The 27,220-nt window shown below is 39.0% G+C and overlaps 1 protein-coding gene across 3 annotated transcripts; it reads left to right on the forward strand.

Annotated features, from left to right (window-relative positions):
• The first annotated feature begins 3,794 nt into the window (after window positions 1-3,794).
• SLC17A8 (solute carrier family 17 member 8) lies at window positions 3,795-25,590 on the forward strand. Of its 3 annotated transcripts, none has more exons than XM_053464227.1 (12): window positions 3,795-3,895; window positions 5,672-5,928; window positions 11,912-12,026; window positions 13,364-13,478; window positions 13,771-13,858; window positions 14,395-14,481; window positions 16,307-16,446; window positions 17,234-17,383; window positions 17,753-17,885; window positions 18,398-18,508; window positions 23,259-23,386; window positions 25,188-25,590. In XM_053464227.1, the coding sequence occupies exons 1-12, from the start codon at window positions 3,795-3,797 to the stop codon at window positions 25,521-25,523; spliced, it is 1,761 nt and encodes a 586-aa protein (XP_053320202.1). In that variant the 3' UTR covers window positions 25,524-25,590. The 3 variants fall into 3 exon arrangements, with proteins under 3 accessions (XP_053320202.1, XP_053320201.1, XP_053320203.1); XM_053464226.1 differs by having other exon boundaries at window positions 5,672-5,924; window positions 11,908-12,026; XM_053464228.1 differs by lacking the exon at window positions 17,234-17,383.
• The last annotated feature ends 1,630 nt before the right edge of the window (window positions 25,591-27,220 follow it).

A 27,220-nucleotide genomic window follows, 5' to 3' on the forward strand; every position in this document is an offset into this window, starting at 1 on the left:
AGGTTTACGTGTGATGTTCTCCATTCTTGTTAAACCCGTGATGTTGGTAAATACATTTTGAGTAATCTGTTTATAAGGAATTATAATTAAATAAATTAATACTGGAGAAAGGCTCAGACCATAGAGAATGACGTTTATATTTCTGTACAGGTGTTTGTGTTGTCCTGTATAAAGTTCCATCTTTGTGTTTTTTTGTTTTTCTGGACTCACAAGCATTCTTTTCATTGAATTTATAGGCAGGACTCATATTTCATTCTAGGTTCTCTTTCCACATCCACCAGCAAAACATTTAAAAGTGATTTGTTATTTTGAAACCAATATGTATGTTTTGGGGTTTTTTTTCTCTTTCTTCTCTCCTTTCTCTCTTCTCTTCTTTCTCTTCTCTTCTTCTTCAGGTTAGTTGAGTATTTTAACTGCCCAATGCACGTTTTACCATCAACTCTCATTAAATCTCTCCTCATTAACTATTATGCATTCTAAATGGCCACCAGCGTCAGCTGAAATGTTTAGATTCCCTATAAGCTCCTGGTTTACGGAATACAACTCATATCGAGTGACAGAGGCACCATAGGGAGGGATAGATTGAAAGGATTACTGCTGGAACAGGTATTGTATAGAACACCTGGTGAAAAATTAAAAATAAAACCCACCTACACTGGATAATCACCCATGACAAATACAGGCCTATGAACACCTGAGACGAGCAAAGAGAAGCCAGTTCAAGGACAGACACGTGAAAGGCTTTACAACACAATAGATTCTTGTTGCTGTGTCCTTTACTATCTCATTATCAGTCTGCTGAGCGGGAATTCATGCCCCGAATTACAGCAACTTCAAAATGGCAAATCTACAAACACAATGTGCGTACACAGACTGAAGTTAAAGGGAGACAAACGATGCTTTCAGTGCCGACCATTAGCAATGTAGTCATCAAACCTGCTCACAAAGCTAACCGCGTATCCTGAAATCCTTCTTACTAGAATTACCTTTCTTTAGAAAAAATCTTGCATGCCAACAAAAAAGGGCAGACTAGGAGGGCTTGAATTGTCATTATCAGAGACTTGGCTTATAGATGGTAGCTATCCATTTAATATTGTATAGATAAGATATAAATATATCTTAAAATAGTTGAATTTAAATTAGTTTATGAATAGATGTTCTAGGTAAAGTGTAAGCCATTTATACGTTTGTCACTTAAATAGAACTATATCAAAACTACAAAACAGGCACTCAAAAGGGTTAATGTAGTAACTTGCACTGTCATGTGAATCAACACTGAAGGCGGGTTTCTTTGTCTTGGCACGATTAGACTGCAAACAGAGGAGAATCATGCCAGTAAAAACTTATGTCAAAAACATCATTTTTATTAATCACCTTAATATACCACAAGAGGGAGATAATGCTTTAAGTTTTCATGAAAAGGGTTTCGAAACCGTCCCAGCAGAAAGACAATCAGGCAATTTTAAACACTAAAACCAGGCAAAGGATTTTGATCCAACAACTGCTACACAAAATTGGTCGGTCTAGAATATTTATTAAGTAATCTAAATTAAAAAAAAAAATAAAAAATTCATTTTTGTTAGAGATGACCATCACTTAGGGGATTAGTTACTTTGCTTCTCTTTAATCTCCTTGTTGGTGTATCTACTAAAGTTAGCAATGTGCTATCTGAATAGGAAGCAAATAATACAACACTGTTAAAAACTGTTTTTTTTTTGTTTTTTTGTTTTTCTCTCAAATCCTTTAATGCTCAAAATCCAAAAAGTCCACATAGCAAGTAAAGGTACTTATGTTTAAAAACGTGTACTGAATGTTATCTCTATATGCGTTTATGCATCTATAATATCCACACTTCTAAGAAAGAATTACAAGCTTTCATTTATAATACTCCTTAGAAGGCATTCTTTAAAACCTAAAAGGTTTTGCACCAGCTAATGATTTCCCCGGCCGACTCATCTACTTAAATATTATTGTGAGCTTGCTACTTGGTCTTAGGATCTGGGTCAGTAAGATCATTTTACTCCCAGACAAAAAGCTGCCAACCTTTATAAGATAATTAGAGGAGGCTGCGTGCACCTCAGGCAAGGCGACGTATACACACAAAAGCAAATGGAAAAGAAACAGCGTACATTTACATGGGAAATATATACATTCATTTTACATACGACAGATACATCTCATAAACAGAAATTATTGCCTACGTTGTTTTGTTTCTAAGAAGAACCAGACCTTAGAAGTTTTTATTTTGTGTGAAACAAGACATTCCACCTATTTTGCCATAGTTTGCCACCCAGAGCCACACCAGACCCCAGCCACAGCTCACCAGGCCGAAAGCCAAGCTAGACTTGCCACACAAGCACTAGAAGTCCTCCCTTATGTCCATACCAGCCTTTTTGCTGCTTTGGAAACTCATGAATGACCTTCTAACCAAGGAGTGAAATCCCTAAATTAACTTCAGAATAACAATTCATGGTATGGGGCTGTTTTTCAGGGTTTGGGCTAGGCCCGTTACTTCCAGTGAAGGAAAATCTTAATGCTTCACCGTACCAAGACATTTTGGACAATGCTGTGCTTCCAACTTTGTGGGAACAGTGTGGGGGAAGGCCATTTTCTTTTCCAAATGCTCTACTTAATGAATGGGCAAAAATTCCCACAGAAACACTCAAAAATCTTGTGGAAACCCTTCCCAGCAGAGTTGAACCTGTTGTAGCTGCAAGGGGAGGGGGACTTTTTATTAAAGTATCTGTATTTAGATGTCATAAAGGTCCTTGTTGGTGTAATGGTGAGGTGTCTATTTAGAGTATAAATATATATATATAATTCAATACATGACATATATACTAGCCATGGAAGTAGCTAGCGTGAATCTATTTGAAAATGCATTGGATGTATAGGTTTTCACACCAATTGTATTTTTTGTTTTCCTTTATTTGTATAACCTATATGAGCAGCTGTTGTGAATGAGACTTGTGCCTTTTGGAAAAAAAAAAGAATGAAAGAAAGGCCTTAGTAATAATACATGCGAATTTCAGTCCGTTGCCACCTGCATGCGTCATGGAGACAGGAGGAATCCCTTAAATGTTTAATAAACTTGCTCCTTTCTATGGGATGCTATTAATAACTAAACGGGCCAGTTCTGTGCTGACTCTGTTACTATAGCATCGCCGCTTCTTTAGTCGGATCAGACACACATGACAACCTGGGAGGCTGATCATCAGGTTTCAGGATATGGTGGCACTGGCTGGACCCACAGTATTATCCATTAAATATGTACATTAGTTCCAGGATCTCGCTACGTGCCCTCTTGTAATTAGCTGGCCACGTTTGCTTCTTTGTCAGCTTCTAGAAGACAAAGCCAGTTTTTTCCAATTTAATTACTGCCTGCATAAGATCAGATATAGAATATTTCTGAATTTCCACTGCCAAGTGTGGTATTTGACTAGTTAGTTTTGCATGAGATCTTTCCAGCTGTCAGTCTTCCCTCCAGAAAAGAGTATTTTATCTTAAAGACTCAATTTCAGGTTCAGTTCTCCAGAAGAGGATTTCTCACTCGCAACGCTATCGATCTTTGACTTCATCAAACTAGCTTTACATCTTAAAACCGAAAAAGCCGAGAAGAAGAAAAGGAGACCTTGCATTTTTCATGTTTAGTCTTTGGTTAGAGTTCACCTGGGCATGATGCTGCTGTCACTCTTTTGAAGTTGGACGTAATATTCCTCGAAGATCTGTTTCCTATCAAGCGTAGAAGCCAGAATGCATGGTTACTAGAGGAGCACTGAGAATCCAGACTTACAATGCCTTTTCAAACAATCAGTTCCTTCAAAGACAAACTTTTTAACCCAGCCAAAGATGAGGTAAAGAACACCATAGGCGACTCACTGGGCAACCTGCAAAGGTAACATTTTTAACAATCTTTACGCAGAAAACTGTGCTTTTTAAATGCGGATTCTCCTGATTTGTAGAAGTTGTCTTTAACTTCTAAAAGACCTGTTTGCAAATAGAAGTAGATGCTGATGAAGGACAAACAATAATTGCTTGTTGTAGTTAGACTATCTACATCTATGCCTTATGGCTAATGCTTGACCATCCGCATCTATACATGTAAGGCTATATTAATGTGATGTCTGTCCCTTGCACTGGAAGTCTATTCAATTTTGCGTAAAATTATATTATGGAAAAATTGGTTTCACTGACCCAACACCTGCTATTCTGTAAAGCTTAAAGATTATTAAAATCTTACGATATTATCTTAAATTCTAGATGAAAATACTGTGAAATGGAATTCAACTTAAGGCTAAATGCAGCATTAAAAATGAATTGTAGTACTCCATTCCATGAAATAATTCTATAATAATGTCAAATTTGGCCTCGTTAATTTTTGCTATAGAATATGAAAATGCTTTTAAAAAAATGTATTGTTTTTAAGAGCTCAAACCTTCAATGCTTTAAAAGTTTAGGTAGGATAGCTCAATAAATGTCTAAGTGAAAAGCACCTTTAAATTAACACAGTATTGCGTGCTTCGTATACGCTTAGAAAATGGCATATATAATATTCTTTTCCATATCTAGCTGTAAGAGGTTTCATTAGATGGAGGCTATGTTCACAGAGTGCTTTTGAAGAACTGACGCTATAATGTCCTTTTGATTTGGCTGTTCCATTGGTTGCAATGGTGATAAGACTATTGTTTCAAAGGTGGCCTCAGAAAGCCTCTATACATAGCCCCCTACGTCTTCACACTGCGTATATGAAGATTTTAGTAGATACAGCCTTAGTGAATGTTATGTTAGCGGGTGCCCATCTTCTTCCAAGCCAGTTTTGTTTTCTAGAGCCCAGGTACTTGACTTAATTAGCTAACACGTGTAAGCCTTTCTCTCCGTGCTAAGCATCTACACCAAGTGTCAACCACTTTCATGTTTCAGTAAGTTAGAGCACTAGTGCAGCTGCATTTTTTAAGGGAGTTACTGGACTTTTGCTAACATTTACAGAAACCGCACTGCATATACAACACAAATTCAAAAATGTCTAAGAAGGTTCTTATGAGCAGCTTTATTGCTTTTCTCATAGAATGAGGTAGCCTACCAAGGTTACACCATTTAAGTATTTTTTTTTAGTCATTTTTAGTAATTTTTGCAAATCATTTTATAATCACTGATCTATTTATTTCTAGATCATTTGCTTTTAAAGATATTTCTCTAGATGGAGGAAGTTTCAGTTTTTTATGTCATTCACTGTGCTGGGTTTCCTTCATATACTAAGTTTTTGTGTACGAGTGATAGCTTTGTAACTGTATCTACTCCTGATAGGGAATCCGAGAGGTTTATGCCAACCTGGATTTCTCGGTTACATTAGATAATAGGCAGGGGTTTCTCTTGTATGTAGATGACAACTGGTACATTTTTACAGGAAGCCCCTTACCCTGACAAAAAGTTGTAACATCTGTATTGTTCATTAATGTAAACGATCCCTCTTTATTAACTCTCTAAAAGCAATGTTATTTTCTTTATTTAGATACTTTTTGCAAACACAGTAAATGTACCAATAGACCTTTATGTCATTGGTGATCTGTAAGTGGAAACGAAATAGATTTTAAAAAACCAATTTGCTAAGTACCAAGATAAACATCACATGTAGCAGAAAAGACATCTTATTTTCAAATATACTTTTCATCAGGAAAGTTGATGGAACAAATACAGAAGATGACAGTTTTGAACTCAATGAAGATGGACAGCCTGTCCAGGGCTCTACTCACACCCCACCTAAATTTGCCTGTTACTGTTGTGGACTGCCTAAGCGGTACATCATTGCCATCATGAGTGGCTTGGGATTCTGCATTTCATTTGGAATTAGATGCAACCTTGGCGTGGCCATCGTAGAGATGGTGAATAATAACACAGTGTATGTAAATGGGAAACCCGAAATTCAGGTAGGTCATCACCTTTTCATATACAAAGATGTACAGTATGTGTGTGTATATGTATGTATATATATATATATATACACGCACACACCATACAGTTCAAGTTGTTATGGTATGTCCTCCTTGTTACGTCCTCTTAAATAAATAATAAAACTATTGTGTGAAGATAAAACTATTATGTGCAGTCTAGCATATACTGTACACCCACAATATAGTGGCCACTGGCCATAAAGTTTACCTTTGTTTATCACAAAAGAAAATAACTTTAATTGCTCATAAAAAATATATATTACATTATCTATTTATTAGTATATACTGTGTATGTATTATGCATATAAATGTATGTATTTATATACAAGTAATCACTGAATATGTATTAACTGCTTTGCTTTGTTAAGAATATGCAACCTTATTTTTCCCTATTTTATTTGTTTCAAATTGGAGTTACAATTACTTAACCATGATTTATGTAAATGATCTGGGAAAAATAGTTTGTATTGCTCAAGTGCAGAAAAATGTGCATAAAGATAAACTAAAATGTATTAAAGGGAAACTCCCACTCATTTTTTTTATCACTAGTATCAGGTTTTCAAAAATGTTGTACTGTTTAAAACTAGATCTAGTGTCTGGAGAACGTAATATTTTTGGGCAGCTGTATGTGTTATTGTATGTGTTCTGTTATTGCCCAATTAACGAGACAAACTCCTTAACTCCATATGATTTGCAACAAGGGGACACCCTCCCCCCCCCTGGACTTGCTGCCCTAGGCGTAGTTGACCTAGGCAGAATACATCACTGTATACAATGGCTAAGTCTTAATCCTAAACCAGACACTCTGAGAAATGAAAGACTATGAAATAACGGACTTCATTAGCATTGCCATAAGGAATCAGATAGGGGTAGCATTAGGAAAATCAACAATGACAATAATCGAAGCCTCTTGGTCTACAGATAAAAGGAAACAGATATGAAATCATTTTTTGTTATTGCTAACATACATTATGATTATTATTATTAGCATTGGATAAGGATCAAGGATAAAAATGTTTTCTTCCATGGGGCTTCCTCTTTAAACATGTCAGCATTGCCACATGTCCCTGCAAGCTCTGGTGTAACCAGCTGCTTCAGAAGTCACATAATTAGTTTAATGGTGTACATAGAATTTAAGTGTCACTCATTCTCAAGTCAATACACCTGTTTGTATAAGCCCCAAATTATTAGAAAGATTTTCTAACAAACAGCATCATTTAGACCCAGGGGATTGCGCTGTGTAGAAGTACTAATCAGGATTCAGTTGCAAAATATATCCCTATGAACATCTTATGGAGCACCATTCAATCTATTAACCCCTTATGGATAAGAGTTATTTATACTATTGGACCAGAGCAGTTTCCATATTGTTAATATGTTCTCCTTTCATTTCTATTTAGTGTATCTACACAAATTATATGTCTTTTTACGGACAAGTAGTGATTCTTTTGAAACCACATGCATATTATATTTGATATATTCAATAATAATAACCCTCTCCTGCCCAGATGCAGCAGCCTCTTTTTAGAGCAATTCACTTGCCTCATCTCTCGACAGCGTTGCTGCAATTACTAAATGTTACCCCCAACAATTGAGATGCCAACCGTGGCATACCAAAACCACATGGTTTCTTCAGAAGTGCTGCCACATGGCTGAACACTACTTCAGAAAATCCAAATCCAGCAAAGACTTTACTCACTCTCGCCAGGGGCGTAACTAAAAGCCTCAGGACCCCGGTGCGAGAATCTGTTAAGGGCCCCCCATCTCCAACCCAATCTGCCCCCTTCTCACACTATCTACCCCCTCTCCCTCCCTTCTCAGGCTATCTACCCGTTCTCCCTTCCTTCTCACTATATACCCTCTCCCTCCCCCTTTCTCACTATCTACCCTTGCCCCACCCCCCCATTCTCACTATCTACCCCTCTCCCCCTTCTCAGGCTATCTACCCCCTCTCACTACTCCCCTTCTCACTATCTACCCTCTCCCTACCCCCCATTCTCACTATCTACCCTCCCCCCCATTCTCACTATCTACCCCCTCTCCCCCCATTCTCACTATCTACCCCCTCTCCCCCCTTCTCACTATCTACCTCCTCTCTCCCTTCTCACTATCTACCCCCTCTGCCCCTTCTCACTCTCTATCCTATCCCTACCCCTTTCTCACTATCTACCCTTGCCCTACCCCCTTCTCACTATCTACCCTCTCCCTACCCCCATCTCACTACCTACCCTCTCCCTACCCCCATTCTCACTATCTACCCTCTCCCTACCCCCTTCTCACTATCTACCCCCTCTCCCTACCCCCTGTCTCGCTGCTCTGCCGCGGTGCACACAGCATTACTGCTGAGCGCCGGCATATGACGTCATATGCCGACGCTCAGCATGAAGCGCAGGCACCCGAGACAGACGCCTCACGCTCCCACCACTGCAGTCGGGGCAGCACTGAGGCAGGCTGCGGCAGCGCCAGGGAGCAGAGGAGACAGAAGGGCGCTGAGCGGTTCCTGAAAACGACCTCTCGGCACCCTTTGGGCCCCCCTGACTAGCAGAACTCCAGAGCGCGGTCGCAGTCGCGCCCCCTGCAACCCCTGTAGTTCCGCCACTGTCTCTCGCCAAACAGCTCTACTTCTCCACTCTCATTTCCTCCCTTTCTTCCAACCCGCGACTCCTTCAACTCCCTTCTCTGTCCCTCCATACCCACATCACAAACCTCTCTCACTGCCCAAGATCTTGCTAGCCACTTCAAAGACAAGATTGAGACTATTAGACAAGACCTCTCTTCTTTACAACCCCCTCCTACACCACCTATTTAATCTTTCTCTATCATCTGGAACTATACCAATAACCTTCAAGCATGTGCTAATCACACCCATTCTGAAAAATCCTTCCTCAGATCCCATCTGTCTAACTACCGCCCTTTCTCTCTGCTTCTTTTTACCTCTAAGTTGCTTGAACATATTGTGTACAGTCGCCTTACTAACTTCCTCTCCTCTAATTCCCTCCTTGACCCTCTACAGTCTGGTTTCAAACCCCTTCACTTTCCTGAAACGGCTCTGACTAAAGTCTCCGATGACTTGCTCTCTGCCAAAGCAAAAGGTCACTTCTCCATTCTAATACTATTGGACCTCTCTGCTGCTTTTGATACTGTTGATCACCACCTTCTTCTTGACTCACTTGCTTCTACAGACATTCTCTCCTGGATCTCCTCATATCTGTCTAACTGTTCCTTCTCTGTCAGCTTCTCTGGCAAGACATCATCACCCCTTCCACTTTCGGTAGGCGTCCCCCAAGGTTCAGTCTTTGGCCCTCTGCTGTTCTCTCTTTATACTTCATCTCTTGGCAAACTAATAAACTCATTTGGCCTCCAGTATCATCTATATGCAGATGAGACCTAAATCTACACGTCTTCTCTTGATCTATCTCCATTTCTCATGTCCCGTATTACCAATTGCTTGTCTGCTATTTCTTCATGGATGTCACAATGCTACCGGAAACGTAATCTTTCTAAAACTGAACTCATTATCTTCCCTCCTTCCTCCTTCACTCCACTGCCTGGATTCTCTGTCACATTAAACAACACGACTATCTCTCCTACTAACCAGGCCTAATGCCTTGAGGTCATCCTTGACACTAACATCTCCTTCATCCCTCACATTCAGTCCCTCACCAGATCCTGCTGCTTGCACCTAAAAAACATCTCTCACATCCGCCCATTCCTCACCCAAGAATCCACAAAAACTCTGGTTCATTTACTTATCATTTCCCATCTTGACTACTGCAAGACTCACATTCAGTCCCTCACCAGATCCTGCCGCTTGCACCTAAAAAACATCTCTCACATCCGCCCATTCCTCACCCAAGAATTCACAAAAACTCTGGTTCATTCACTTCATCATCATTTCCCGTCTTGACTACTGCAACACTCTTCTGGTTGGCATTCCACTGTCTCGACTCTCTCCTCTGCAATCTGTCCTAAATGCTGCTGCTAGGCTTATCTTCCTTGCACGCCTCTCCTCTTCCACCTTTAGAATTACATTTAAAATCCTGGTACTAATATATAAGGCCCTCCATAACACTGTTCCTCCATACATTTCTGTACTCATAAGCAAATACTCTCCTCCACTTATCACCTCTTCCTTTTCCCGTCTATAAGATTTCACTCGGGCTGCCCCATATCTCTGGAATCTATTTTCACCTAACCTTCAGCATTCACCCTTCCTCCCAACATTCAAGAAACCTCTCAAAACCCACTTCTTCAGAGAAGCCGCACCATCTTAGCTGCTAGAACTTCCTTGTCATTGATACGACCACCACACTACCTCTCACCCTTTCTCTGTGCCTTATACCCCCCACACTACCTCTCACCCGTCACTGATACCCCCGCACCACCTCTCACCCTTTCTCTGTGCCTTATGCTTGTCACCCCATTCCCTCAAGATTGTAAACTTGCGAGCAGGGCTCTCTCCACCTAATGTATCGATTTGTCTTAGCCTGTCAATTCTCGTTTTGTCATACCCCTTGAATATATGTTTTGTATTAAGCACTGCGTAAATTGTTGGGTTTATATAAATAATAATAATAATAATAGGACTATAATATAAAAAAAAACCTGTGACAGTAAAAAAAAAAATCTCATTTTGTTTAGTATTTTTTCCACAGGATATGTGCCATTGCTAAATCAGTCTTATGTTCAGCAACAACCCCCCGGTACACTAATACCTCTCACTCATAGTTTTTTTTAATACTTTTCTCTTCTTATTGTAATATTCCTGCCTAGCAATCACAAAGTGATCAGGAAGTGGGGCTCTACAACTCTGATTTCTTGATCATATGTGATCAGCATAACTGGGAACTTTTGGATTCCAGCTACCCGGAGCCTACCCTTGCGGGACACAGCCAGGACTACCTACTGACATCAGTGGGCAGTCCCGCTGATGTTGCAGGACACCCCTCATTTACAGGGAAAATGGGTGGGGAGTGGATCACGTCAGGACCCCAGTCCCACGGCCAGGAGGATTCCACTGTTGACCTGGAGAAGCAGCGCTTTTCTAGCATCTCCAGGCGAAACCCAGAGAGTTCCCAGTTACGGTGATCAGCATCAGTGGGATGCGCAGGGTTTCTGTTACGCTGATAGGGCTGACACCACATTCTGTAACTGCTTAACAGGTCTTTTTATACTTTCTAGAAAGGAGAGAGATGGTGCAGTGGTCCAAGATCTAGCAAGTGCTGTGAGCAAACACTATCCAAATATTATGCCCGTAACACTATGGCCCTGTGCCAAGAGACCTGTAAAAGCAAGGAGGAAGATAAGAAAGAACAGCACTAAAGAGCCATATAAAAGAAGCAACTCTAATCATACAAACCAAACTTTCAGCCTTAGTGCCAAATACAATGTGCAAAAAAGCAAATACTTGTCATCACCCTGATAATGAAACATCACAGGGCCAGTATCAATTTAGTAAGGACTGCAATATTGATCAAAGAGGAAGAAGACTTCTATCTCGCAAAAAAATTGCCCTAAATATGCCCAAAATATACCCAAACATAACTTGGAGCATTTAAAACTTAAAAACCTGAATGTTTCAGAAGGAATACTTCAGTAAAAGCCCAGTACACAATTCAATTAAAAATGTGTGGAAAAAAAACATAAAATTGCTTGCCGGCAATGGTCCCATCCAACCTGGGACAGCATGAGTAATATTGTTAGTAAGAAAGAGTACAAATAGTAAATAGTAAAAATGATACTGGCAAAACATTTTGTCAGTTGAAATAGTTTTATTTCCAGACAGTAAACAAAACTATGGAAAAGACAAAGGGTGTCAAATAAAAAATGTCATCATAATCAGCAAGGCACGAGACCTCAAGCGTACCCTAGTCCTTAAGACTACAATATATAGTTAAACATCTATATTTATTTACACTTAACCATTGTGAGATAAATGAATGCGAAACCTGTATTACAGAAAGCCCAGTTCAACTGGGACCCAGAAACCGTCGGCCTCATCCATGGCTCATTTTTTTGGGGATACATCGTGACCCAGATCCCTGGAGGTTTCATTGCGAACAAACTTGCTGCCAATAGGTAAGAAATAGGAAAAAATAGGAAAAAATTTAACAAAAAAATGCCTGACATATGTTAACACGTCGCCAGATCAACAAGTTCACTGATGTGTAAAGTGATATTACATGACATTCTCCAATCTCCAACACCTTTTGCACTCAGAAGTATTCCTGGCCCTTCTCTTCCCAAAATTGGGCTCTGGATCTGCCCATACGAATAGCCCTGTTATTTATTAGTCTTCCAAAAGTCGATGAAGGGATGATATCCACTTGACCAAGCACTGATGCTGAGTATTGGGATAGAACTTGCTACCCTATGAATTCACACAGGAATGAAAGGGAAAATCGGGTAATTGTCTTGGAATAATTGACAAAAGGAATGAGGGAAAATGGAGTAAAGAAAATATGGAGATAAAAAAACAACAAAAAAAAAGGAGAGAGAGAGGGGAGAGATAAATGAGAAAACAAAAACATTTGCAAGAGATACCTGGGCTAGTAAGCCCCAAAATAAGTATACCACTAATCTTAGTATGAATTTAGGTTGTCAAAGAAATACTTGAACACAGCTTTTAGTTCTTTTATCTGAAATTGGCTCAGTAATAACAATAGGTCTTTTGATTTGAATGATAAGATCACTTAATCAATGTAACAGTTACATTTTATAGATATTTTTGTAAGCAATTTATATAACTGTAATCCACTGGAATTAAAGAGATCAGTATACGGGTAAATATAAGGCTAGGGTGTTTAGTGCCAATTAAACGATAATGTTAAAGGAACAAAGCAAAATCAAAGAGAAACGCTCCAGTTATATAAAAATACATATTTATTCAACTCTCACATGAATAAGATGATTAGAAACACAATAGGGTGTCTAACAAATTAATAATAACTATGCTATATGATGGGGCTATATAAATCAATAAATAATAATAATAATAATAGAACTAAAATTGTTTAATTTGGGGATGCACTCACTAAGAATGTTTAAAGTGAAAGAATTATATAGAACGCCAACCATAGAATTTGCATTTCAATTTTAAATTCCTAACAAAAAGTGAAACATGCTTCACCATAGAGTAAGAATTGAACCATTTGGAAGTATTGAGTATTGGTTAGTAGTCTCAAAAACTCAACTGAACAAAAAAAGTCTAGATCAAAGGTGAGTCTATCAAGGATTCTGCTGAATTCTTGCCACATTCAGATAAAAGGCTAATTCCTGGAAAACATAGCCGGTATGGTCATGATAAATCAACTTTCTTCTTTATAAAAAATATAAATTATAAATAAAGGCATATGAGTTTTCTTGTATATATATAGTCTGAATTGTTTTTTAATCTACACTTTATCTTCTCCCAGGGTATTTGGTGCTGCTATTTTTTTAACCTCAATACTAAATATGCTGATCCCATCTGCAGCAAAAGCACATTATGGATGTGTGATATCTGTTCGAATTCTTCAAGGTCTTGTTGAGGTATGTAATAATAAAGTATAAAAAAAAAATAACTATCGCGTGTGTACTTTATGAGTAAAAGGATAGGGTCAATGTTAGCTGTAAATGTCTGAATAATAGCGAGGTGGTGAATATCCAAACAGGATTGATGATGCCCCATCTTGTCTGCATACAGGACCAATGATCCAATTGTCTTATTGCAGAATGTTATAGACAAGGATATCTTTTGAGACAAAATGACAAGATCATTTCTTGGGAAGTATAGATAAGTAGTGTGATATGTCAAAGCATTTCATTGTCCCACACATTACAGGGTGTTACCTACCCAGCATGCCATGGGATGTGGAGCAAATGGGCCCCTCCATTGGAGAGGAGCAGGCTGGCAACCACTTCATTCTGCGGTATGTGAATGGCTTTCACCACGTTAGACAAGTTTTGGAAAAAATATTTTATGTTGAGGCAGTTGGTATTGTTTTATTGTATTTAAGTGATATACTATTCCTGCTCTGCACACCATAGCTATACTTTTTGCCAATGTTCAGCAAGGGTCTGACACACAATTCTATGCAGATCAGAATAGGATCCTGCTTTATAAACATGATTTAAAAATCTACAGTAAATAAATGCTAGCATATGGCTAGTCCAGTAAGATACAAAAACAGCATTCAAAGTATCCTTCACCGTCAAATATTAAACAGGTTATGGTGTGCACTGTACCATAACACATTTAATTAACTAATTATTTTTAATTAACCTTTATTTCTTATGGCGTTAAACATTTGTCAGCTGTGAGCATATGTGGCTCTTAGACAGAATTTACTTTTTTAATTATGTTTTACTATTATAGGCAAGTGAGTTGATTAGCGTACATGGTGTGTGTTTTGAGGTTTTTTACTATAAACAGTGTGTCTGATGTATTTATATTTTTGCTTGTTAGGATCCTATGCAGGTGCAGTGATAGCTATGCCACTTGCCGGGATATTGGTGCAATATATAGGTTGGTCTTCAGTCTTTTACATTTATGGTAAGAATATTTTATTCTACTATTATTTTCTTTCTGCGAGAAACACCTTACCCTGTCCTTTTTCATGGATTAGTACATTAACCCGTAACTAGTAGTGGAGACACAAGCTGATGCTGCTGGACTCAATACTGAAACCAGCCCTGAGATTAGATTGCATTAGATGGATGTGAACATGCTCTCCAAATGCAGAAGTGCAAATTAGGGGGACGAGGATTACAGAGGCACATATTGCCAGTGCTGACCTCACGTGTTGCAATAGTTAGGGTGACGAGAAATAATTTTTAATAGGGGACACATATAAAATAACATGTATGGCTATGGGGGCTAGAAAAATAGTTTTTAATAACTATACTGATTTATAGCTTTACACAGTTTCAGTTCCAACTCAATCATACTTGTGCTTCAAATATTGTACAATGATAACAACATGTTTCAAAGTGTAGCCATTTATTATACAACAAATACATTTGTATAACGCATTTTTTAACAAATTAGCCTCAGAAAAAACATAGGGCTTATCAGACTACTGGGGCATAGGCGGATCCAGGGGGCAGCAACGGGGCAATGCCCCATCCTGAAAAAGGTGGTAGCATGCTTTGGTCATAAGCATTGAGAAGTTAGTCCTGAGTAAATCTCAACTTAGATTTAACTCTTTATTCCCCTAATTTCAATGAGGAGGCAGGGTTCAGCGGGGTTATGTAACGTCAAGTTGCGTGACTGTGTGGTAGTAGCACAGCAGCTACCACAATGGGAGCTGCATTAAACACGGGGTGAGGCTTCACCATGGTGAGTTATGTTTGATTGTGTGTCTGGGTATGTTAGTGTCTGGTTATGTAAGTGTGTGTTTGCTGAATACGTTAGTGTGAGTGAGTCTGGGTATGTTAGTTTCTGTGCTTGTTAGTGTAGGTCTATGTTTGTTTCGGCATGGTGTTGTGTGTTTGCTATGCGTGTGTGTATCTTGGTATGTTAGTGTGTATCTGTGTATGTTAATGTGTGCATGTGTTTGTTAGTGTGGGCATATTATTATTATTATCTTTTATTTATACAACGCCACAAATGTACGCAGCGCTTAATACAATACATATATTCAAGCGGTATGACAAGAATTGACAGACTAAGGCAAACTGATATGTTAGGTGGAGAGAGATCTGCTTGCAAGCTTACAATCTTGAGTTATTAGTCTGTGTTTGTAATTATGAGTGTCTGTATGTGTCTTTGTATATTAATGTATGTATTTCCCGAAATGTTACTGTGTGTGTACAGTTGTCTGGTTGTGTGAGTGTCAGTGTTTGTTACCGTCTCTGGTTGTGTTGGTTTGAGTGTCTGGGTGAGTATGTGTTAGCATGAGTGTATGAGTATGTTACTGTAAGTCTCTGAATGAGTTTCTGTGTGGGTATATTACTGTGGATATGTTAGCATTTGTGTCTCAGTGAATGTGTGTTAGTGTTAAGTGTATGATTGTCTGTCTGTGTGCCTGGAAATGTTAGTGTGTGTGGATGTGTTAGAGTGTGTGTCTGTATGCATGTGTGTTAGTGTGAGTGTCTAGATGTGTGTGTTAGTGTGAATATCTGCATGTTTGTGTATATCAGTGTGTGCCTGTGTGAATGTGTGTTAGTGTTGAGTGTCTGCTTGTGTTAGTGTGTCTGTTTACATGTTAATCAGAGTGAGTGGTCTGGCTGTGTAAGTGTGTGTTAGTGTCTGGTTGTGTTAGAGAGTGTTAGTGCGAGTCACCCTTCCAAGATCAGGCTCTGGATCTGCCCCTGAACTGTGGATTAGGGAGTAAGACCTGATTAAATGAACTAACTTGCAAACTTTTTACCAACAGGGATGTTTGGCATATTCTGGTACATCTTCTGGTTGCTCCACGCCACAGAGAGTCCAGCCGCACATCCTACCATTACCATTGAAGAAAGGACATATATCGAATCAAGTATAGGTGAAGGATGTAGTTTAGTTACAACCGGTGTAAGTATTATAAGCCTTTTTATGACAAATTGTGCAGAACTATGCATACCTTTCCGGCAATGTCATTGATTAGTTAACAATACACTTTCATTGTTTTTTTACAATTTTTTTTTTTTTTTAATTATTATTCTGAACGGTAATGTTATACTATTTGGGTGGCTGGTATTTTAAGTGGTACATTGTTTACCTTATAGACTTATGTTTCATAGGTTAAAAACAGTTTGTTTTTTAAATAAAATGTACAGCCGTCAGAATGAACAGCATCACAAGCAGGAGAAATTCTACAGTGCCTCATCTTTGCGTCTTGGAGTATCCGGTCCATATGTGTGGCATGCAGTACCTTCAACATGAGGCAAAAAGAGCAGTTGCCCTGAGCCATGGCTTACCTTAGTGGCCCACGGCAAATGCCCCATTGACCCCCCCTCAGCCGCTGCCATAGTCTTATGGGGGGTTGTGTAGTCATCAGCGCAAACTGTTTTGTCCCTCTGGTCTTGTTTCCCCCTATTTTTAGAGAGTGCTGGGTTATATGAACTCATAGGGGAGAATCTAGCAGCAGACAGCATGCTTACCATCAAAGTAACTTGAGTGGAGTGGAGTGGAGCGCACAAACCTACGTGTTTTAGACTATTCGGAATCATCCTAGTTTTTTCAGTGATTTGATTTTGCTTTGGACAAATGATGAACTCTTCATTGTCAGAATCGGTCATTACTTAATACATTTACTAAATGCTGAGTTATACTTTAACAACATAAAATGTTCATCATTATGCTGCTATTGTTTTTGTAGAAATTTAGAACCCCTTGGAAGAAGTTTTTCACGTCTATGCCAGTCTATGCAATCATCGTAGCTAATTTCTGCAGGAGCTGGACCTTTTATTTGTTGTTAATAAGTCAACCTGCTTATTTTGAAGAAGTATTTGGATTCCCTATTAGCAAGGTACAACCTATTTTTTATTTTACAATTTTAGGAACGATATACACGTTGTTAAAAATCATTACTTGTCTGTATTACTCTAAGCCTATTGGTTTCTTTTATATATATATTTAATTTCATGGATTTTTCAAGGTACGTTATGGAAAAAAAAAACATTAAAAATATTAAACACAAGCAGTGTGTTATATAACATCAAAACAGCTATTGCTACATGAAAACATCTAGATGGCTTTGTTAGGCTGTTATAACCGTGTTATACATGATTGTTTTGTTGATACAGACATCTTTACTTAACTGTAGTATGTTATTAAAACCATACATTATGGAAATATAGACAAAAGAAAATTCATGTTAATGCTTCAATATTTCCAGGTTGGCATACTCTCGGCAGTCCCACACATGGTAATGACTATTATTGTACCCATTGGAGGACAGCTGGCCGACTTCTTAAGGAGCCGCAAGATATTATCTACCACAACTGTGAGAAAAATAATGAACTGCGGAGGTACTAACAATTTTAAACAGTGGAGTGTGCCATCATAAACAAACGCAATCTATCTTAACTAATAAAACACAAATGTATGTATTGTTCTTGTCTATACTAAATACATCATTCAAACGTTGAGCGTGAGGGATGGAAAAAGTATAGATCAGATCACATTTTATGGACAAATAATGCAGAAAACCAGTTAATTCCTATCTAGTCTGCCCACTTTTCCTGATGTTAAGACTGAGACCTTAATCAGTCCTTGGTCTGCTCTTAGATTCAGGATAGCTTTATGCCTATCTCAAACATTTATCTTAAACATCTCATAAATTCTTCTGTTAAAAAGCATAAAAATAATATCAAAGCATTCCTTTATACTAGAATAACATAGAATGGACACAGCTCTATGCATAGTATTCCTTAGTGTTTAGACAATTTATTTGCGTTATAAAGAGGAACTTTTCCATAGTTTGCACATGATGGAGTCTTTGGTTAAAAAAAATAGTATTACTTACTCTTTTTTTATGCAGGATTTGGAATGGAGGCAACTCTTCTTCTGGTGGTTGGCTACTCTCACACCAAGGTCATTGCAATATCTTTTCTCGTCCTTGCTGTAGGATTTAGTGGCTTTGCAATATCAGGTAAAATATTGAAATATATCTGCATTTTTTATGTGTGCTGTGTTTATTCATTTCTTGACGCGTTCCCTTATAAAGTACCAATGTGTTGTTTATACAACCATACATCTTTATTTCTTCATTCCACATGCAGCTTAAAATAGTTAAATGAGTACCTAATTCTGGTCTGGAGGACTAATTTGAAATACCCTAACACTTTCTTTGATAGTTTTAGTGTGACAGAGCTCTTGGCCCTTGGGGATCCAGCCCCGTGTTGATGTCATGTAGGTTTCTGGAAACAGGAGGAAGGGGGTGCAGGAGTATTGTCCCCAAGCAGCTCACATGTGCTCCTCACCTTGCAGCAACTGTGGCAGCTGTCCCTTGGGACCTTGCTGTAACATCCATAACTGAAGTCATGTTTGGTTTAGAACTGGTGCCATTAATAGTAGGACATGATTATTTCTAACTGATTGTGATATGTGTATCGAAACTTTAATACAGTTGTAGTTGCGTACTTCGTTTAATTGATACAAACTGTTCCTTGGATTATGTTTTAAGTCATAGATTTGCATTAGAATTCTGAATTTTTTAAGACAAAATTGAGGATTATAGAATAGCATGGTCATATCGAGTCTCCATTTTAAGGAGGTTAGTTCACTTAAGATTTTTCCAATATTTGCTAGTTTTTGTTAATGTATTTTGCCATAAACAAATTTCTTAACATCAGATCCATCCTAACATAAATGATTTCTTGTGTTTTGTGTTTAATTAAATGAAACATCCGTTTTTTTCACACATCATTTTTTTTTAATTACTTTTTATCACAAATGCTGAAAAAGATATTTTAGCACAATAACGTATTTAATTAAATATCCTTCAGCACCAACTCATGTTTTCATCTACTTAAAGAGAAAGTCCACAGATCAACATTGGTTTAATTAACAGAGATACACTGTCCTGATTATATCACAGGCATTTTGGCAAGGTTTAGGAAATGCAGATCAAGAGAGGGAATGCATGCACTCTTTAGAAAAGCAGAAAATATTAAATAATACTGAAGACCAACTAGAACATAGCTTTTTCGTTTTTGTTTTTTAGATGGTGTGAATGCATAACATATTATAACAGGCTTTATTATGAAAGTTCTCTTCATGAAATGGGTTTCCATGACCAAGCAGCTATACACAAACTAAAGATCACTATGTGCAATGGCCAGCGTCAGCTGGGGTGGTTTAACACACATAGACGCTGGACTCTGGAGCACTGGAAACGTCCTCTGGGGTTATTAATCACGCTTCATTATCTGAAAGTCTGATGGATGAATCTGGGCTTGGCAAATGCCAGGAGAATAATCCTAATAATGCTAATAATGCATAATGCCTTCCTTAAAGTGTGTTGGAGGAGGGATAATGGTCTTGGGCTGTCTTCAGGGCTTGGGTTAGGCCCCTCAGTTCAATTGAAAGCTAATGGTAATGCTGCAGCATACAAAGACATTTTAGAAAACTGTATTCCAACTTTGTGGCACCAGTTTGGGGAAGATTGTTTTTTGTTCCAGCATGACTATGCCCCTGTGCACAAAGCAAGGTCCATAAAGACATGGTTTGATGAGTTTGTTGTGGAGGAACTCGTGGCCTGCAAAAAGCCCTGACTTTAACCTCATTGACCACTTTGGGATGAATTAAAACAACAATTGTGAACCAGGTCTTTTCGTCCAACATCTGTGCCCGACCTCACAAATGCTCTTTTGGCTGAATGGGCACACATTTTGTGAAAAGCGTTCCCAGATAAGTGGAAGTTGTCATAGCCATAGAAGGGGGTGGGGTGGGCAACTACATATTGGCTATATAGTGTACGTGACGTGAACAAATTGTGCTACATAGTGATCCTACCTGGGTCTATCTGTCTCAGGTGCATTGTGAAAAAGGGGCTTTTGTCTTGAAACATTTGCTTACATGTTGGATATGTAAATGCATTTTGGTGACACTAATACAATTTAGGGTGTGGAGCTTATATTCTTTTATTTCCATTTTCTTTTCTGGGAGGGGACCTCATCCATAGTGATCTTGGAAAAAATGCTAAGACAATCATCTTTGTTGCTAGGTGCTGGTGACAGCTTTATTTATGTGAATAAACTGTGGGTCGTTGAGCATAAAACAGGCAGATATTTTCATTATCTTTTCATAGTGGCCTATGATGCCACAGCGACCATGGGAATCCGAAGAAAATATTTCAAGCATGGTGTAAAAACCATAATAAACTCTAGAGTTCGAATTACAACCAAGACATAGCAAATACTAAGGACACAACCCCCCATTCTGAAATTAAATAGCCTGACAACGATATCCGTGGCTATAAAAGTATCGCTGAATATTCAAGCAGCTTTCAGAACTACACAGGCTAAATTCCATTGAGAAAGTGCTCCCTTTTACTGTACCCTGTGGATGTCCATGAGTGGAGTGAAAAGTTCAGAGGAGGGCACTTCCAAATCTTACATGGGACTTTTATGGGGAACAACCTCCCACTCCACTGAATCTGTACAAACCCAAAACAAAAATATTTACAAATATATTAACAATGTCGTAGGGGCTTATATCCATAGCACAGTGATCCACATAGATCCTCTACCTCCCATTGAGCAGATACACCTATAGCCCTGAACATACAGAGGACCTACATTGCAGCATTACATATACTACTCTCAGGATATTTTTTTGTTTTTAATTGAGCAATTGGTAAAAACATATTGAAAATCGCCACTAGGAGGCAGCAGTATGCATTCTGCTATGGTTGGTTTGGAATTGATTCTTATTACAGTATATCTTTACAGCTGACACGGTCACTGATTTAACAAAGATGCTAAATATCCAAGAAATCCAAATTAATCCTTGTAAAACACCCCTTAAATAAATGTATTTTCACATTAATAATTAATTTAATTGCAGTTGATTTTTACAGACCCTCATCACTAATGTTATGTACAAGGCATTTTCAGGGTTTGAAATATCTAAAGATATACGCTCACTGACCACTTTATTAGGGACAGCAGTTCAATTGCTTGTTAACACATATAACTAATCAGCCAATCTCATGGCAGCAACTCCATGCATTTAGGCATGTAGACGTGGTCAAGACAACTTGCTGAGGTTCAAATCAAGCATCAGAATGTAGAAGAAAGGGGATTTAAGTGACTTTGAACGTGGCATGGTTGTTGGTTCAAGACGAGCTGGTTTGAGCACTTCATAAACTACATCAACTGGGTTTTTTAAGCACAACCAATTCTAGGGTTTACAGAAAATGGTCTGAAAAAGAGAAAATACCCAGTGAACGGGAGTTGTGTGGACGAAAATGCCCTGTTGATTTCAGAGGAGAATGGGCAGACTGGTTAGAGATGACAGAAAAGCAACAGTAACTCAAATAACCACTCGTTACAACCACAACATGTCGAACCTTGAAGCAGATGGGCTACAGCAGCAGAAGACCACACCGGGTGATGGTGGTATAATGGTGTGGGGGACGTTTACTTGGCACACTTTGGGCCCCTTAGTACCAATTGAGCATTGTTTAGATGCTACAGCCTACCTGAGTATTGTTGCTGACCATGTCCATCCCTTTATGACCACAGTGTACCCATCTTCTGATGGCTACTTCCAGCAGGAAAATGCACCATGTCACAAAGCTCCCATCATTTTCAACTGGTTCACTGAACTCCAATGGCCTCTGCAGTCACCAGATCTCAATCCAATAAAGCACCTTTGGGGTGTGGTGGAAGGGGAGATTCAAATTATGGATGTGAAGCCGACAAATCTGTAGCAACTGCGTGATGTCATCATGTCCATATGGACCAAAATCTCTGAGGAATGTTTTCAGCAGCTTGTAAAAAGTACGTCACGAAGAATGAAGGCAGTTCTGAAGGCAAAAGGGGGTCCAACCTGGTACTAGCAAGGGGTACCTAATAAAGTGCCCAAATGAGTCTATGTCCCCATACTAATCACATGAGGTTTTATATTCAGATATATGCATGCTTCGCTAATGCTTGATTTTCAACAGCGTGCTTATATATGCTGGCTTTAGCACAAGTTAAACAATTAATAAACCACACAGGTACTTGTAGAAAAGTGATTTTCAGTGATCTTCATCAACAAAATAAGATACATTTAGGCAAAATGAAAACTTAACTTGCATTAATGCTTCACCTTTAAAAAATAGGACAACAGATTGAGCTGTGAACTGGCTATAAATGTTACAAATATTAGTTAAAACTAGGTGCATATTTAATATTTAGCTCACCCATATCAAATAAAAATAAAATCTAGGTTTATTCAGACCCCAGCTAAAAAGACACACTGGTCCACAGCTATATTGAGCCTATTCTATAGGAAATGCATGTTGGGTTCTGTGGGATGGAAGAGTTGTGTTTTCACTGCTCATCGTAGTACAGAAATAACTGATCTTAGCAGTCACTTGTTACTTAAAATGTTAATATCTCGGAGAAAGATTAATAGGTAAGTAAAATATATACTTTGGACAAGGCATTTCCTCCATTCTGCACATCAATAGTTTTACATTATAATAGCATTGAAATGACAAAGCATGTTATAAATGGTTTATTGATTGTTTATCCATGGGAAGAAAATAGTACGCTGTGATTGCGTGGACAGATGGCTGACCAATATATGTTATGGATGCCAGGAAACGGATATAAATGTTGGCAAGGTGGAAGAAAATAATAATCAATAACTTGAAAAATTACATTTGTATTTTTTTGTTGTTTTAGGTTTTAATGTCAACCATCTTGACATTGCACCTCGCTATGCCAGCATTCTCATGGGAATATCTAATGGTGTTGGGACTTTATCAGGGATGGTGTGTCCACTCATTGTAGGAGCAATGACAAAGCATAAGGTACACGTTTGCTCTCTCTTCCCATAGTTTAATTCATAAATACAACATACAACATTCAAAACATGCACTAGTACAGCACAGCTGAATTATATACCACAGTATAATTATGTTGCATTAGTTAGAAGGCTATGTATGTACCGTATTGGCTCGAATATAGGGCACACTTTTTCCCCCCACTTTAAGTGTGGGGGGGGAACTGTATCCTACTCTCCGATATGCTCAGACAGCCTCCCCTGCCAGCACTTTCCATGGGGGGGGGTGCCGGCACGGGAGGTTGTCTAAGCGCATCTTGCGGACGGTCACCGGCTGCGGCGATGCAGGTAAACAGCCTCCGCTGCCGGCACGTCTGCACGTGCTTTAACAATCTCCCTTGCCGGGAATCCCCACGGCAGCGGAGGTTGTTTACCCGCATCGCCGCAGCCGGTGACCGTCCTCACGATGCGTTTTACCTCTGCCCCCAAGACTTACCAGAGCAGACTCCCGGGTGTCTTGCTGAGTGCCGGGACCGGAAGTTGTATACGCGTATTGCGTAGATGTCCCCTGCCGGCCCCGCAAGACACCCGGGAGTCTGCTCTGGTAAGTCGGGGGGCGGGGGGGCAGAGTGGCAGCATATCTCGGGGGGGAGGAGGAGGACAGTGGCAGCATATCTCGGGGGGGGGGGGGACAGTGGCAGCATATCTCGGGGGGGTGAGAACAGTGGCAGCATATCTCGGGGGGGAGTGGCAGCATATCTCGGGGGGGGAGACAGAGTGGCAGCATATCTCGGGGGGGGAGACAGAGTGGCAGCATGTTTTTTTGGTGCTTTTTTAAAGAAAAAAACTTTTTCTTTAAAAAAGCACCAAACTTTTACGGTGCGGCCTATATACGGGGGCGGCCTATATCCGAGCCAATACGGTAATTGCATATATCATTGTGTAAATGGTTAGGGTGGTAAGTAGCAGGTCTGTGTGCAGTTTTACATGATGCTACACAGGGGAAGACAGGAGGTAAAGGGCTGCTGGACTGATATGTTTTAAAGATTTAAGGCCACTACCTAAAGCCTATTTGTGTGTCTAGTCTTGGGTATAATATGTATATTATGCATGATTCAATTAGAACTACATTTTCACAAAAGGTCATGTTATTTTGTACTTTTGCATAATATAGAACCCAATTTGTAGTTGCAATTCCATATGTAGCCACCAGGATATCTTTAGTAATATTGCTGTCAGGAGCACTCATACAATGACAGGATTATTTACGTGCTCCATTGTAGGGCTCTTTATGTAATCCACTTTAGTGAATGTTTGTTGGATGGCATTAGATAGTGTCCATGCTGACAAATGTGTTTCTCTATAATGATGGAAAAAACATTTGGCTCATGCTACATGAAATAGCTGTGTGAAACAAGGCCTTGTGGGAATGCTGAACCAAATTTAGCAGGGCTGGCTGCAATGTGATAGATGGTCATCTATGTGATGTAGTACAACGAGGGTGCCCTCTGGGAATAATAACATGCTCTCAAGTGACTGTGAAACCTTGGTTATTTAAAGGGACACTCCAGCAATCATTTGCATGTTAATGAAATTAGGTTTTATATCCAAATAATATATCCAATAACTTGCTGTTGGTTACAATGTAATCCAAGACTGCTTTTCTAATTCTGCCTTTTCTAACACCAAGATGGTTTTTATACATAACCCCCAACTGCCAACTTAAATTAGGATGCATGTATCTGTGTGATCATCATACCTCATACAGCTGATTCATGTTTACATCATCTCCATGAGTGTGACTTTTATGTCATTTGTTTTGATCATAGACCCGAGAAGAATGGCAAAATGTGTTCCTGATTGCTGCAATTGTACATTATAGTGGAGTTATCTTCTATGGCATCTTTGCCTCTGGCGAAAAGCAGGAATGGGCTGATCCTGAGAGCCTAAGTGAAGATAAGTGTGGTATCATCGACAATGACGAACTTGCCGAAGAAACTGAACTTAATAACGAATCTTACACCAGCCCAAGTAAAAAGCCTAGTTATGGTGCTACCATTCAGAGCACTGAGAAACGGAAGAAAGGTTGGAGAACACAAAAAGTTAAGACACAGGATGTAGATGAACAGAATTCCTACCAATACGACAATGAGGATTTGTCCTAATCCCAGTATTGTAAGTGTGATAAAGACTATCAGTGTGTCGTATGAAAATCTGGAATAAAAACTTGTATTAAACAGGCGGAAAGAGGGAAATATACTGTAATAAGATTTACTACAATATAAATGTATATTATTGATAAGGTAATATTGTTATATTAAAAAGGGGAACTAGTTTTACAAATGCTGTAATCATCACTGTGAACTATGTTCAGTGTTTAAACATGTAGACTTTTTTTCTGTGAATACTCTGGACTATTCAGCATTTTGGGTCAGTAGTTACATTTTTCATGCTATGCAATATAAGATAAAGAGGCATGTTTGTACTTTCATTTTAACATGATTTGCTTTGTTGTCAGGCATACATTTTTGCTTATCAATGTTATAATAGGGATTTGATTCAAAAACGTCTGCCAACATCATAAAAATTAAGCCTTGGGTACAAGAAAACCTGTGCAATCCAACGTTTCACCTACTTTGCTGAATTAACTCTTTTGCAACGGAATGCAGTATGTTTCCAGTACTGTTGAATACCTAGACCTTTCCCAGATGTTTTTATTGTAACATGTAACATTTCTATGTATGAACTGTTTCAAAACATTCTTCATACTATAGCACTGAGGAGATAGTAGGGTTGCTATATCAATCAGTTTTTCCATGACACATCATTTTCTTCTTTGCTTCTTGCTGACAACCACCTACGAAGTACTTGCCTTCATTAGGAGAATAGGGAGACTTAATTGATTAAATTATGTGGGTTGACACATCCCACATACCACAGTTATTCACTTTTTTGGTGTTTCTCAGCAACATGTGCATACCTGGGAACTTCTGAGCTTCGGCTACCCAGAGCCTTCCCTTGCCGGACACGTCCAGGACTGCCCACTGTGGGCGTTCCTGCTGAAGTCAGGGGTGTTCTCGATGACATTGGGTGTGTTCTCGATGATGTCGTGGGCGTTCTCGATGATGTCAGTGGGCATTCCTGCTGTCATTGTGGGAAATACCCCACTAAAAAGGGAAATGGACGGGGAGTGGGGCGTGTCAAGACCCAGAGGATTCAGGTGTTCCCAAGTACTGGAAGACATAATCAATATGGTAACCCTAGATGAATCCATAGACATATTGGAGTTATGTATAAAAAAGTGATCGTGATGGAATATTTGAAATTGATTACCATAGCAATCAATGGAATGGTTTAATCAGCAGCAATGTTACATTGTTGCTATGGTGATATAGAAGCTTCCCTGGAGATGGAGACAGTCAAGCAAACTGTGCAAAAAATGGTTTTATTTAGCCAAATAAACATGCAGTAAAATCAATAGCGTATAGCGAAATATGGAAGAGCTTGCCTTTAGGCACCAGTTAGCTCACTAAAGGTAGAGTTGAGAGGAGAGCTTGCAGGGAAGTTGTTTCAGCTTCTATATGTTTTGAAGGACCAAACCAAGTAAACTTTTGCTGCATAAAGAGCTTGCCTTCCATTATTTTAAAACCAGCGAGAGTTCCCCAGCATTTCATAATCTATTAAAATAGCATTAGACATTCTAGCTGGATAATGAATAGTGAAGAGTTAGAGTTAGAACCACAGCTCTCCTGTAAACTCTCCTTTTTAATAAATCTTAATCCTTTAAGGCTCATATGTCCCACAATGTACACCTGTGCATGGCTTCTTCTATTAAAGAAAAACTCTTTAGAGTAAAACTCTT

Source organism: Spea bombifrons, chromosome 4 (assembly GCF_027358695.1).
Source record: "Spea bombifrons isolate aSpeBom1 chromosome 4, aSpeBom1.2.pri, whole genome shotgun sequence".
Classification (NCBI taxonomy): Eukaryota; Metazoa; Chordata; class Amphibia; order Anura; family Pelobatidae; genus Spea; species Spea bombifrons.